General features: G+C 42.9%; 1 protein-coding gene and 1 non-coding gene across 5 annotated transcripts; both read left to right on the top strand.

Moving 5' to 3' along the window:
• The first annotated feature begins 191 nt into the window (after positions 1 to 191).
• On the top strand, positions 192 to 9,674 carry LOC111971201 (histone-binding protein N1/N2). 4 transcript variants are annotated; one of them, XM_023997993.2, is made up of 15 exons: positions 200 to 378; positions 1,794 to 1,838; positions 2,007 to 2,120; positions 3,953 to 4,033; positions 4,400 to 4,518; positions 4,877 to 5,257; positions 5,604 to 5,647; positions 5,740 to 5,807; positions 5,908 to 5,981; positions 6,215 to 6,403; positions 6,864 to 7,033; positions 8,248 to 8,352; positions 8,483 to 8,560; positions 9,022 to 9,147; positions 9,488 to 9,674. In XM_023997993.2, the coding sequence occupies exons 1-15, from the start codon at positions 320 to 322 to the stop codon at positions 9,524 to 9,526; spliced, it is 1,692 nt and encodes a 563-aa protein (XP_023853761.1). In that variant the 5' UTR covers positions 200 to 319; the 3' UTR covers positions 9,527 to 9,674. The 4 variants fall into 4 exon arrangements, with proteins under 4 accessions (XP_023853764.1, XP_023853761.1, XP_023853763.1 ...); XM_023997994.2 differs by lacking the exon at positions 200 to 378 and adding an exon at positions 721 to 836; XM_023997996.2 differs by lacking the exon at positions 4,877 to 5,257 and having other exon boundaries at positions 192 to 378.
• On the top strand, positions 6,626 to 6,761 carry LOC111972418 (small nucleolar RNA SNORA16B/SNORA16A family). The gene has a single exon (XR_002878441.1). It is a non-coding gene; the product is annotated as a small nucleolar RNA SNORA16B/SNORA16A family (small nucleolar RNA).
• Positions 9,675 to 14,180: the final 4,506 nt, after the last annotated feature.

Here is a 14,180-nt window from a genome sequence, read left to right on the forward strand (position 1 = left end):
CGAATGCCCGAGTTTACAAGGTAAAAATCTGTCGTTATGCCCCTGAACAAGGCAGTTAACCCACTGTTCATAGAAAGTCATTGTAAATAAGAATGTGTTCTTAACTGACTTGCCTGGTTAACTAAAMAATWAAAAAATTGTATCATGTTACTTTCCCTTTAATATTTTCTCCCGCGTTTAATCAAGTTGAAAGTTCAGCGGAAGTGTGCACGTTGACAGCAAACGCGCCAACAAAGAATAGTGTCAGTGAAATAAAGAACCTAACATTTTCCTGGAGAATCTGTTAATTTAGTTAGCTACACAGTTTACACTACGTTGTATGCTGAGTCAGTCACGTAACATGACAGAGGAAACAGCAGTTGCTTCAAGCTCAGGAAGGTGAGACATTTTGTAGGACATTTGTTTGTGTGCATTCGCCTACGTCTCGCCTATCCCTCTGGTGTGTTAGCTAGAAGCTAGCTCACTTGTTTTGATAACTACCTGCAGTATCTAGCTAATCACCMGTGTCTTTAAGCCGTTGTGTACTAGCTAGTTAGCCGAAACTTGTTCATGTTCCCATTCAATAATGCAATATATAGCAAGCTAACAATAAGTTCCGCTCCAACACCCAACCAGCTACTTAAGTTGCGTTCGTAAATTTGCTCTAGCTATACTCCAATTTCGGAACAGTCTCGTWAGTGCCAGACAGAGCGCCGAATAACTGATGAATTTACGAACGCTCAACACCCGTTGAATATACCCGGTGTCAGAAAAAGTCGTCAAAGCGTAATTAAATTGCTGCCAGCAACACAGTTAGTCGCCAACACTCTAGATAACATGGAACCAGCTCTGCTAGGGTGAGTAAAGACGGTCAGTGAGTCAACGTTAGCTTGACTGCCGTTGAGGTCAGAAAAGCTCGGATCAACCCCTACTCCTYGGCTAGAGCGTCCAGTGTGCGCTCCAATAACGAAACGCTGTGAATTTTACGAACGGACAATCTGACAATGTTCTGAATTTACGAACGCCCACAGCGCACTCCAGATTGAATTTACGAACACACCCTTAGTTAGCCCAATTGATGCTATTCGTGGGTGGTTAACCTTAGCTAGCTAATTGTCGTTAACTGCGTTACACTATCCTCTAGCTAACTATTATTAGCTAGCTACCTCGAATTGGACGCGACGCTCTGTTGCACTTGCTAGCTAATGTTTATTTTCTTCGCCAAGTTAGAGCTAACTAGTTAGCCCGAAATTGTTAGCTAATTGGCCAGTGAACTAACTAGTAAAGCATGAAGCAATTCGCCTACTGCCTGGTACTCAAGAAATGCACGTGCATGCTGGCGTGACATAGCTATGATGCTAACGAGGAACATTTCCCAAAGCTTTCTATAGCTGAACAACGAACGCCACTTTTTTTTTTTTTTTTTTTTAAGCTATCCAGCTCACCAGTTCARTTCAAATATGCCTGTGTCAACTTGCAAAACGTGTTTTTTTTTCTTCTTCCCCGAACACTAACGTTACCTGGATTGCTCCTACCTCCTAGAAGCAACACTTCGGTTCGAAACAGGGTAGAATAATAGTCACTGGCATACTGAAATTACMGGGGGGCGGGGTGTCTGCTGACTGTAAAATAATAAAGTTACGTTGCTCGAAGGACATTTTAACCCCTCCTGCACCGGGAAAGGTTTAACCCTAACCTCGTGGCCWCTGCTAAACTATTTAGCGTTCACACTAATGTACATTTGCTTAAACGTACTTGACCAGACAATATTTTGTARTCTTGAGTCTAATTGACTGCACGTGTCACTGTTTCAGCATGGATGAAAAGCCTGGGTCATCAAGYGCTATGGCAGCAGACAGGTGAGGAACTGCACTTTTTGATTTTGTTGGTTTGAATTTATACAGATTTTATGACTGGGTTCCTCTTGTACCGTTTTTAGTCTCAACTCCACAGTGATTTTATCATGCAATAGGTTTGTTTGAATGAAGTACAACGTATGTATTGTGGCTGTCTTGTCTGTACCACAGTTCTGTCGATGTGATGGCGGAGGCAAAGAAGCTGATCGGCGCTGGGAACAGGCACCTGGTGATGGGAGATGTCGTTTCTGCAGTCCATGTGTTCCAGGAGGCTTGTGGCATGCTGTGAGTACTGAGAACAAATGGCTTGGATCCAGGGCAGTCACTCGAGTTTCATAACATTCGTAGGCCAGTCCTGAAGACCAGGGGTTTGTGGGTCTGAGGAAAAAATTGCCTTTTCTAAAATAATTTCCTGCAATCTGTCATTTTACAATATATATATTTTGTTTTTATACCATGCAAATTATCAAAATGACAAGCTCCTCCTGACTTTTGCATACTGAAATCAATAAATGACCCATGCCTTAAATGTAGCCAATAGCATGGGCCAATGAAAATASTGGATACACTGATGTTAGGCCTATAATATGAGGAGGAAATTATAGTCCACCAACTTTCCAGTGGCACTCACCTGTTCAAACAGATTTTTCCCACAATTGTATTTTGAAATATTGCCAAACAGCTTCTAGCCACTGCCTGCTGTTCATTGAGTTGTGGCTGTCAATCAGCTGTTTTATATTTCCCACGCAGGCTGCCTAATTGCGGGATTCCTGACTGTAGACTAGGCCTATGTGCTCATAATGTGACAACACAATCTACAGCAATAAAAAAAAAAAAAAAAAGCTATTGATCCTCAGTGTCTCTTATGCTGGTGTAGTATTTTCAATGATTTAATAGACAGGAGTAGCCTAATTTTATAATTTTGCAAATGTATTTYAATTTATCTCCAGCACTTCCAGCACCCCTTTCTGCAACACTTTTCTTCCATGTTTTGAATTGAGGCCAAATAAGTTAATCAACACTTATTAATTAAATCGATTGTGGTCATTAACCCCATATGAGGTTATTGTGTAGGTAGGCCTACTGTTAAAATAATCTATCAGCAAGTAGCCTAGCCTACAATTATGAGAATTAATTCAGTAAGTCAATGAAGCCAATAGTGGTTTCAGTTATATTGTTATTGAAACGATGTAGGCCTTTTTGAACAATGCAAACATATCAAATGACTTGAATAGCTTATGGTAAGTGTACAAATGTGTATTTGCATCAGTAGGCTAACTGACTGAAATGTCCATCCGCTTCCCCTATAGCAATCCTGTGACCTCCTCCTGTCCACCCAACACATTTSAAAGCCATCTGTCTTTCTACAGAGACCCATTACCTTCTGACATAAAACCCAGTCTCTTTCGCTCCTTATACACTATGCGTCTGATCTGTCATGTCTTTGATATCTCAATGTTCAAAGTTTACCCCAAATCCAACAATGGGAATATGCATTCCGATCTTCTTGAATGATGTAAGGGTGGCTAACCAGCTGAACTAATCCACTTTTTAGAGCAGATGGATTTAATCACAGCCACATCATGATGGGGAAGAAATGCAACATTTCAGCACAATCATCCTAAATTGTCATAATAATTACATGGTGATTTTGGTATAACAGTAGCCTGATCACGCTATTGTATTCGGTTTGTTATGTAGGATACTAATTCATCATGAAGTGATCTTGCGAGACACGGCTCCATTCTGAGACGTGGCGAAGCATCGCTCCRCTGTGCACCGGCAGCACTACATCCCTGATTTATAATGGTTGGATGACTTCGGGAGTTTCATGTAACCACAGCTCTATGAACTAAGTGGCACATTCAGTTGACTACAATTTATTTACACCATTGCAGCAGCGCTAAAGATTTGGGCCTGACCCAAAATTATTCGGGGCTAATGCCCTCGAAAGCCAGGTCCTGGTGACGTCCATGCTCGGATTGACTGTGGATTTGTCATGCTATGAGGGTTATGTATTGTATTGATTGTGGATTTCTAATGTTACAAGGAGCATTTCATTTATTCTTTACCTGACCTCTACCAGTACTGCTAATCTGACATCTCTTGTCTGTCAGGGCTGCGCGGTATGGGGACACTGCAGATGAGTGTGGAGAGGCCTTCTTCCTGTGTGGGAAGTCTCTACTGGAGCTTGCCAGGTAAGTGGAAGTATGATACTGTTACTGTATGGGTCTTTTTTGACACATTCTGTACCTGTTCAGGTTGCAGTTCAACTTTAGAATAATTGCTTTTATAATGGTATGGTCATTTAACAGACTTTTATCCAAAAGGACTGGAAGAACTGTTGAGAATGAGTGACTTGTGTATTCAGTATACATGGGCTATGTCCGGGTTTGGCCGGTGTAGGCCGTCATTGTAAATAAGAATTTGTTTTTAATTAATTGACTTACCTAGTTAAATAAAAATTGTAGACCATGTGGGAATCAAACCTACAAGCCTGCTCCTTGCCAGCACCAAGCTCTGAGTTTTGAATATTTGAATTAAATGGCAGTGTGGTGTTTCAGGGTGGAGAACACTGTCCTTGGTAATGCTCTTGAGGGAGTCCCTGAGGAGTCCTCTGAGGAGGAAGGAGAGGGAGAGACGCCGGACAACTCAAAGTTTGAGAGCGCTGACAACTTGGAAGGTRAGTAGTAGCCCATCTTAACCTGACCATCACTGTTTATGGCTGCTTGACACTTAACTCCTAGCTAGCTAGGACAATTGACTTKTGCTGGAGAAAAAACTAACAATTGTTTATTTTATTCATTGGCATTAGTAGTAGGTGTCATTTCTTGATATCATGTTGAAGACATGCCCCCTGTCAATGGGCTTATCTGACAGGGGAAGAGGGAATGACACATTCATCCCAGTCAGCTCTGTTCAGTGAGGGGAAAAAGCTAGTTCATGCTATGGTCACAGATTGAGAATTTATTTTGACATGTACTCTTTTGGGGGAGAACAATATAACTTAAGTTTTCATGCCCCATGTATCTCTGGTGTAGACAAAACAAGGGACGAGCTTCGAATGCAGGTTTATGATGCGATGGCAGAGAACAAAACAAGTAATGGGGAGGACGGCAAAGCTGAGCCAAAGGAGGAAGGGAAAAGTGAATCTGAGGCAGTGGCAGAGGGGAAGAAAGAAACCATGGAAACGGAAGCAAAGGAAGAGGGCGCTGCCAAGTCTCCTGCCAAGAACGGGCGTGATGAGAAGTCTAAGCCTCCTGTGGATGGGGTGGAGGAGAYTCTTTTTGCTCCTGAAGATGAAGCTAGAAAAGATAAGGAAGCTGGACAAGAGGAAGCTGTGAAGGAGATTGTCATGAAGGCTTCTGAAGAGCAGAATGGGAATGAAGAGGAGACTGTGGAGGAGAAGATGGAGGAAGAGGGTGAAGTTAAACTTATGTCCTGTGTAGGAATCTGTTCGGGTGCACCAAGTGGATTGGGACTAAAGGGCCATAAGAATGGCTGTTACACAAATTGTTGTTGAACCTGCAGTGGGGCTGTAAAGGGATTGTAACTGAAGTCTCACTTCTCTTGCTAATGGAAGTTTAAGCTGCACTGTTGGGAACGGCCGCTGTCACATTATTACTGGAATCACAAGCTCTTCCTCTTCCACTTGTCTTTCCTAGTGAACTATCATACTCTGGTTTTGTACAGTTGGTCATTGGTTTTCCTGAAGTGTAGAACTGCTGCAGCTTAGGCTTACTGTATTCTCTTGGACTCCACTCTTAGATGATGACGACGATGATGAAGGGGAAGGCACTGCTGAAGACAAAGTAAGTTGTCCCTTTGTCACAATGTACTTATTTCGTATGAAAATATTACACAAACTTCTAACCTTTTGTTTGCTTCTTCCCATCTCTTGTAGGAGGAGGAAGTGGGTAACCTGCAGCTGGCTTGGGAAATGCTGGAGGTCGCCAAGGTCATCTACAAAAGGTAAATGCTCCCTGTAGAAAGTTACCATCACAAACTTTGTTTTGGGTATACATTATTCCAATGGACTGTTTCACCTGTTTCCCTCTCCTTATACAAACAGAAAGGAGAACAAGGAGGACCAGTTGATGGCTGCTCAGGCCTATCTGAAGCTAGGAGAAGTTGGAGCAGAATCTGGTATGATCTGGTATCTGGGATCGCCATGTGCTGTTTCTTGCACCTTTTTTTTTGTTGCTCTATGCAAAATGTTTTGCTACGGCTTGCCCTACTGAACACAAATGTAGTTATGTTGATTTTATACTCCATCCCATTTCTGATCACCTTGCCCTTCCCCCTCCCTCAGGTGTTAGACCCTTGCACCACATACTCCAGATGTTTGTTTCATATTCACGTGGCCTTCCCTCTTCTAGGTAACTACCCTGCAGCTGTGGAGGACTTCCAGGACTGCCTGTCCCTGCAGCTGAAGCACTTGCCCCCCCACAGCCGCCTGGTGGCCGAGACCCACTACCAGCTTGGCATGACCTACTGCATCACAGGCCAATACAGCCAGGCCATCCAGCACTACAGCAGCTCTGTCAAAGTCATYGAGAGCCGCCTGGGTAAGGTGGATAAATATGTTACATGCCACATATCTATGCATTTTAGTATTTGAACCTCAAACCTAGCTGTTGCTAGTGCCATATTACCTATTTGGCCATACAGGATGGATGGCGGGAGCGCGTTCTAGGGGACTCCTCTCTGACCTTCTCCAATGGGTTTTAAGGAGGAGAGAGGACGTGACGAGTATCCAATTGAGATTCTCCCTAAGTTCTAAGGAACTGACCGGCCCTCATCGAAGCCAATTTGGCATACTCTCTCAGTGGAGTCGGTCAACAAAGGAGCCATACGCATCTTTTACAGACTACCGCTATTCAGATCTCTTGTWGCTTATCAGCAACAATTTGGGAAAGAACAAACTTTTTGCACTTGATTCGAAGCTACCTGCGCAGTCACTACTACACTAGGTATGACTTGTCAACCTCTGACCTGTCACTTACAGACCTTGTTTCTGGTTTCTAGCCATGCTCCAGGAGGTGATAGACAAGGCGGAAGGTGAAGACGGAGCCAAAGAGAAGACCGAGCTGGAGGAGCTGAAGCAGCTGCTGCCTGACGTCGCTGAGAAGGTAGAAGATGCCAAGGAGAGCCAGAGTATGGCAGGATCAGCCTCTGTGGCCATACAGCAGACCCTGGTGAGTCCCTGTGGGATACTGGCTCGTCTCAGGGTTGTGTTCATTAGTCACCAAACAGACTGAAACTGGCAGGAACTTGTCCAGTAAATGCTCCTTTTAACCCTCCTGTTGTGTTCGTTTCATGTTAATTAATTCTGTGTTCCCGGTCCAAAATGACCACCCCATTATAGCTGATTCTATATCCATAATAATACATGTTATCACCTAATGTTGTGTTAGGTCTTTTTATCAACTTAAGTTCTTGTGAACATTGAGTTTTGAACTTCTATTTATGGCCTCTAGGCCTCATTGACCTGAGCTCATACAACTCGTTTTTGTTTAAAGAAAGCATAGTGTATGGATTGTTTTCACTGTAACAAATACTCAGATGAACCTTTGCTATTTATCGCAGGCTACTTTGTGTCAAAGTTTGACAAGGACTCCTCACCAGTGTCATGATCAAGAGCCTCACATACAGTATATTGTTTGGTCATTGTGCTGCCACAGAATGAATTGTGAGCAAGGCCTCAAAAAAGCTTTATATACCAGAGCTGCGAGAAAAGTTCTATATATTGTTTCAATAATGTTGCGATTGTTTGTGAGATTGCCAACAGTTGTGGTTCCCGTGTGGGAAAGATTCTATTGGGGATAGGTTCCCATGGAAGCCAAGAAGGGGAGTGCGTTGTGTGTGTGTGTGCTCAAACACACACGCATGTAGGGGTCTGGAATAGGAAGTGTGTCCATCTGATGAATGGGAATGTGCCTGAACTCAATGTTATACTCTAATTGTAGTCTCACCCATTCATTTCTAATGACCGGTCATTTTTGACCGGGAACACCACAGGTGTATAAAAGTTAAATAAAACACCCAAAATGTAATAAATCATCAAAATGTATTTTGTGTGTTCAGATGCCCCTGTGTGGACAAAGTCATTGAACCTTATGACAATCAGATTAAATGAACTACATTTTTCAGAGAACTTGTAAATCGGTCCAATTTGACCGGAACACAGCAGGAGGGTTAATTTACTGTTGTAAAGTGTTTTGATACGTGTTCTAATGAATGACTTAATATAGCAGGTCTACTAAATGTTTATCACCAAGCAAGGAACAAGTTCAGTCCACTTCTCAATTGCTAATGAGAAGAAAAGTTGACATGAGGATTTAGTCAGCTTGTTTATGCCATTGATCTGTGGATGTACTGTCTTCTACTGATCATGTCTGATCTCTTCCAGGCTGGAGCTTCTACTTTGTCAGCATTCCCATCCTCTTCCTCATCAGCGTTTGCAGAAAGCGGTGGACCTTCATCTTCCTGTTCATCAGCATTCGGAACCAGTCAGGTAACTACAGGCTGTACTTTTTTCTTTCACCTGGAATGMAACCTTGTGTTAATTCAAACAAATGACTTGGATGTCATTAACTTCAGTAAGCAGCGGCTCTAATGACCAATTCTCTTGTCCTGTGTTTTAGATCCCTGTCAGATCGGCAGCCGATGGCGCATCCTCCTCCAAATCTGCATCAGACATTTCCCACCTGGTCAGAAAAAAGGTGAGATCCCTCCTCACCACCGCCGCGTGCTACTACACCCAATCSCAGCCTGGGGCAACAGGTGGCGGGGCTGCTCATACCCTGGTCTATGCATCATGCTGTACATTACTGTGCTCTGCTTGTAGTAGACCCCTCCTTTGTCAAATTGGTCCATGCCCCCATTCCTAGTATGCTCATGTTGCATGAATTTCTTGCTTGCTCTTAGTTGCGAGGGTGACTCCTCTTTTTAATGGTGTTTGACTACTTTGCCTTCCATTCCAATCTCCCCTTTTGTGGTTGAGCGTTATGCATGTTTAGTAGGTGTTTTGATCGGCTTGAATTCTGATGGCTGTGTGTGTATAGTTGTGATTGTGTAGCGGTGACGTTTGGCTTTTGTGATTGTGTGGTAATGTTAGAGTAGATTGCAGTAGAGGTGAGGGAGGTCATGTTGAGAAGTGACTTTGGTTTGTATTCCTGAACAGAGGAAAACTGAGGAGAGCCCCGTAAAGGACACTGATGCTAAAAAGAMCAAGCAGGAAACTACAGTTAATGGCAGCGGCGATTCCGGCTCTGGCAGCAATGGAGTCCAGGAGAAAGGGGCGCAGGAGGCGAGTTGATAGGTTTATAACTCATTCTCAGAAGGGTTAGGTGCAGCAGAGGAAGTTGGTATTGGTGGCATCATGTGAAAGGGGACCGCCCCCCCCCCCCCACCTTGGATAGTGTCCTTTTAAAAAAWTTGAACAGACTAGAGTCCTATGACATATTTGACCAAGACTCATACAGGGGGCATAAGTCCTCAAACTGATTCATCTCTACAGTGTTAATGGACACCTGATAAGAATGGCAGGTTTGTATCTGTGGATTAAAGCAGAGTCCAGGCATTTAACATTCTGATCTACTTCTGCTGTCAGATTGGATGACTTTTTCCCCCGTTATTTATTTGTATAGCCCGGCAAGCTGTCCGCCTCTGTGGAATCCTCGGTGTGATGTAAGCTTCCTCTTCCTGATCTTCCAGCCAGCAGAGCAGGCCTGGCCCTTATGCCCATTTACACTTTTGTTTCTGTAAATATGAAAAATTTTCACATTTGTTTGTCTAGTTTTTGTATACTTGTTGTAATAAAAGTTSATTAGAGTATTTGCAAATGTGAATCACTTGTCTTTGTAATTCATACCACTTTTATTTCGCTTACAGTATAATTTGAACCCGTTTTAAGTACAAAGTGGTTACTAATTTGTCTGGGTAGTTTTAAAGTGACATTGCCTACTGATTTGTGGTGTACCCATCMGTTTTAGTCTGTTTCTCCCAGGGTCTGATACACTGCCTATTGGGGGGAAGAGAGTAATGTTCTTGCTGATCTTAATTTAAAAAAGCACAAGACAAACTCGTGCACTGCTCTTGCCAGTATCACTYTAGCTTACGTATTGGCCTTTGTCAGAGCTTCTGTGATTTTATTTATTTTAGCTCAACTCACTTTTATTCAGAATTTGCTGTAAATGAAACACTCCTGTATGTACTGTGAGGAGACCGGTTGAAAGACTGCATTGAGGTGGTGGTGTGTATTAGCCGAGCCAATAGCTGGGCTGTCACGAGCTAGCTTGGGGCTGTAGCAGTCCAGATAGTCAATGGGTAACTAGAATTGGTCTGCGTTCCAGTAAGGTAGATAAGAAAAGGTTAACCAATGATTCATATTAACTAGAGGTTGACCGATTTTTAATCGGAATGGCCGATTTCAAGTTTTCATAACAATCGGTAATCGGCATTTTTGGACACCGATTTATGGCCGATTACATTGCACTCCACGAGGAGACTGCGTGGCAGTCTGACTACTAGTTATGCGAGTGCAGCAAGGAGCCAAGGTGCTAGCTAGCATTAAACTGATTGTTTTTTTATGATAAATCTTAACATAATGGTTGATATTACTAGTTTATCTAGCTTGTCCTGCATTACATATAATCGATGCAGTGCCTGTTAATGTCATTGAATCACAGCCTACTTCGCCAAACGGGTGATTTTAACAAGCACATTTGCAAAAGAATAGCACTGTTGTTGCACCAATGTACCTAAACATAAACATCAATGACTTTCTTAAAATCAATACACAAGTATATATTTTTTAAACGGGCATATTTAGTTAATATTGCCTGCTAACATGAATTTCTTTTAACTAGGGAAATTGTGTCACTTTTCTTGCGTTCTGTGCAAGCAGAGTCAGGGTCTATGCAGCAGTTTGGGCCGCCTGGCTCGTTGCGAACTGTGAGAAGACCATTTCTTCCTAACAAAGACCGTAATTAATTTGCCAGAATTTTACATAATTATGAGATACCATTGAAGGTTGTGCAATGTAACAGCAATATTTAGACTTATGGATGCCACCCGTTAGATAAAATACGGAACAGTTCTGTATTTCACTGAAATAATAAATGTTTTATTTTCGAAATGATAGTTTCCGGATTTGACCATATTAATGACCTAAGGCTCGTATTTCTGTGTTATGATAATTAAGTCYAATTTGATAGAGCAGTCTGAGCGGTGGTAGACAGCAGCAGGTTCGTAAGCATTCATTCAAAYTGCACTTTCGTGCATTTGCCAGCAGTTCTTCGCTGTSCTTCAAGCATTGCACTGTTTATGACTTCTAGCCTATCAACTCCCGAGATTAGGCTGGCAGTACTAAATAAAGTACCTATTAGAACAATCAATAATCAAAGGTATATTACATTTACATTTAAGTCATTTAGCAGACGCTCTTATCCAGAGCGACTTACAAATTGGAAAGTTCATACATATTCRTCCATTTGTATATGAAATACAAATGGTATAGAGAGAAATAGTCCTATAATAACTACAACCTAAAACTTCTTACCTGGGAATATTGAAGACTCATGTTAAAAGGAACCACCAGCTTTCATATGTTCTCATGTTCTGAGCAAGGAACTTAAACATTAGCTTTTTTTACATGGCACGTATTGCACTTTTACTTCTCCCAAACTTTTTTTTTGCATTATTTAAACCAAATTGAACACGTTTCATTATTTATTTGAGACTAAATTGATTTTGATTTATTATATTAAGTTAGTGTTCAACCAGTGTTGTAATTGTCATTATTTTATATATATATAAATATATATATATATGCTAATCGGTATTTTTTTTTTTTTTTGGTCCTCCAATAATCGGTATCGCCTTTGAAAAATCATAATTGTTCGACCTCTAATATTAACCTGTCATTGACTGTAGATGTGTATATATTATGGGGTTAACCATATCACTTTTGAAGAGGTGTTGGTCAAGGGTATGGAGTTGGCATCTTCGCCTCACAACGGTGCCATCTCCCGGTCCTTGTTCCGGTCTGCCACCCACATAAATGCAGATTCACAGGTCAGGAGCTGCACCTACCATAGAGGTGTCATGGGAACAAGGAAAAACACTGATAAGCATATGGTTGCTATCSTGTGGTTAAAGTAAATAAACAATGTGGTGGCTCTGCAACTTACTGCCATAGTTGATGCATTCTGACAAACACCAGATTTGTTGTAGGTTCTCTAATGCAATAAGAACAGCATTCAAGGTACACAGCTATAGCTTTTAAATGTTCATATGTAGATTGATCTTCACCATCTTGCACGTTCCTCTTCTCTGAYCTGTAAGAGCCAGCCCTGGTAGAGGGGTAGTAGGAAGTCTGGCACTGCCCCCTCAGTAAGGACTGGTGCTGCTGCTGCCCAGCACTGCTCCCCAAGAGGGTGAAGATGTAGTCCCTCTGCCCTTCCTTGCTCTGGGAGTCTGGGGTCCTGTGGGGAAGGGGAGACTGCGTGGATTTGTTGGATGGCTGTATGGTGCTGGTGGGACAACCACCTGTAGAGACTTAAACACAGGATATTAAGGGCTGAATTCTTAAGAGGTTTCTACATGAGGATATAGGTTTGTCTTCACCTGAAATGAATAACCCACCACAAACAAATAGTCTCAATTGGGGTGCAGTCAGGCTGGGGCCCAGGCCACCAAGTGGGACCTGTGGTAGTGGGGGCTGAGGGAGCAGAGATCCAGGGTGAAGCCKTGGTAGGTTCAAGGCTCCATTCACAGACACCTGTCACAAAACAGTAACAACTACTACAGAGTCCCCAACGATGGTCTACCAGACTCTGTGTTATGATTTATAGATTGATCGCTTCTCAGTGTGACATTAACCATGGAAATAAACAAGGAACTGTGGAGAAGGCTGACCTGGAAGCAGCACTTAGAGAGGGGGGGGGGGTGCCTCATCTCTACTAGCTGTGCTGTTTGGCCACAGCATCACTGTAGGGCTCAAAGGGATTCCCCAGGCAGTCCTCAGGCTAACAAGCTGATGCAGACACCCAAATATTAGAATATTATGCATGGAATGGTTGGCCATCTTACAGACAAATATTTACTGGGCAATATGTGTGAGAGAGGTTTACCAGAGTAGTGAGAGCCCCCCCCCCCCCAGACTGTTAGGAGCTCCCCCTCTTGGCCAGGTTCCTGGGTTAAATGCAAGAGGCATACAGTTGTACAACTGACTGGTGCGCCCCAACCTGACCCGAACCTAGTACCTCCTGCTCCCATGGAGGAGCCTCTTTGTTTGACCATCCCACTCCAGGAAACACTGCTCCCTGCTGGCCAGTGGTAGAAGCACAGAATCAGAACCATGCCCATGCCAGGTGAGAGCCCACCAAAATTAATCTGAGGGGGGGGGGAGAAAGGAGCTCTGTATGAAACAGTCAACCAAGCGCGATTCAAAGTAGGTACTGGCACATTGCTGAAAATGAAGTCGYCATGAGTGATGGAGGAGCGTGCTGTGAAAGTGCAGCAGTGGAATACTGAGCCCACAGATCTGTGAGGCAACAGGGAGGGAAGAGAAAGTCACAACTGCCTGCCTGATAGACGGATATACTGTCTGACTAGTAGACTGAAGAGACAGAAACACCTTCGCTCACCTTTCTAGTCTTTTGGCTGTAGCCCATCAGTCAAAGGCTTCTTTCTCCCTGAGGGGATACCCAACCCTTCTCTACCTCCTTGTCCTCCAAAAAGCAGGGGATCAATCTCACTGAAACCCACGTGCAGTAACAGAGCAGGGTTGGTTGGTGTGTATTGTGGAAATATATTAGATTCCAGCTAAATTATACTGAATAAATATATGAACGCAATATGTAAAGGGTTGGTCCCATGTTTCATGAGCTGAAGTAAAAGATCCCAGAAATGTTCCATATGCACAAAAAAAAATTTGACCAGAAATTTGTTTAGATCACTGATAGCATTTCTCTTTTGCCAAGATAATCCATCCACCTGACAGGTGTGGCATATCAATAAGCTGATTAAACAGCATGTTCATAACACAGGTGCACAGGACAATAAAAGGCCACTCTAAAATGTGCAGTTTTGTCACAACACAATATCACAGATGTATCAAGTTTTGAGGGAGCGTGCGATTGGCATGCTGACTGCAAGAATGTCCACCAGGAATGTCATTGTATGCTACAGCATTAAAAGTTCCCTTCACTGGAACTAAGGGGCCTTGCCTGAACCATGAAAAACAGCCCCAGACCATTATTCCTCCTCCACCAAACTTTMGTCYGTCAGACTGCCAGATGGTGATTCATCACTCCAGAGACCAATGGCGGCGAGCTT

Source organism: Salvelinus sp. IW2-2015, linkage group LG13 (assembly GCF_002910315.2).
Source record: "Salvelinus sp. IW2-2015 linkage group LG13, ASM291031v2, whole genome shotgun sequence".
NCBI classification, from domain to species: Eukaryota; Metazoa; Chordata; class Actinopteri; order Salmoniformes; family Salmonidae; genus Salvelinus; species Salvelinus sp. IW2-2015.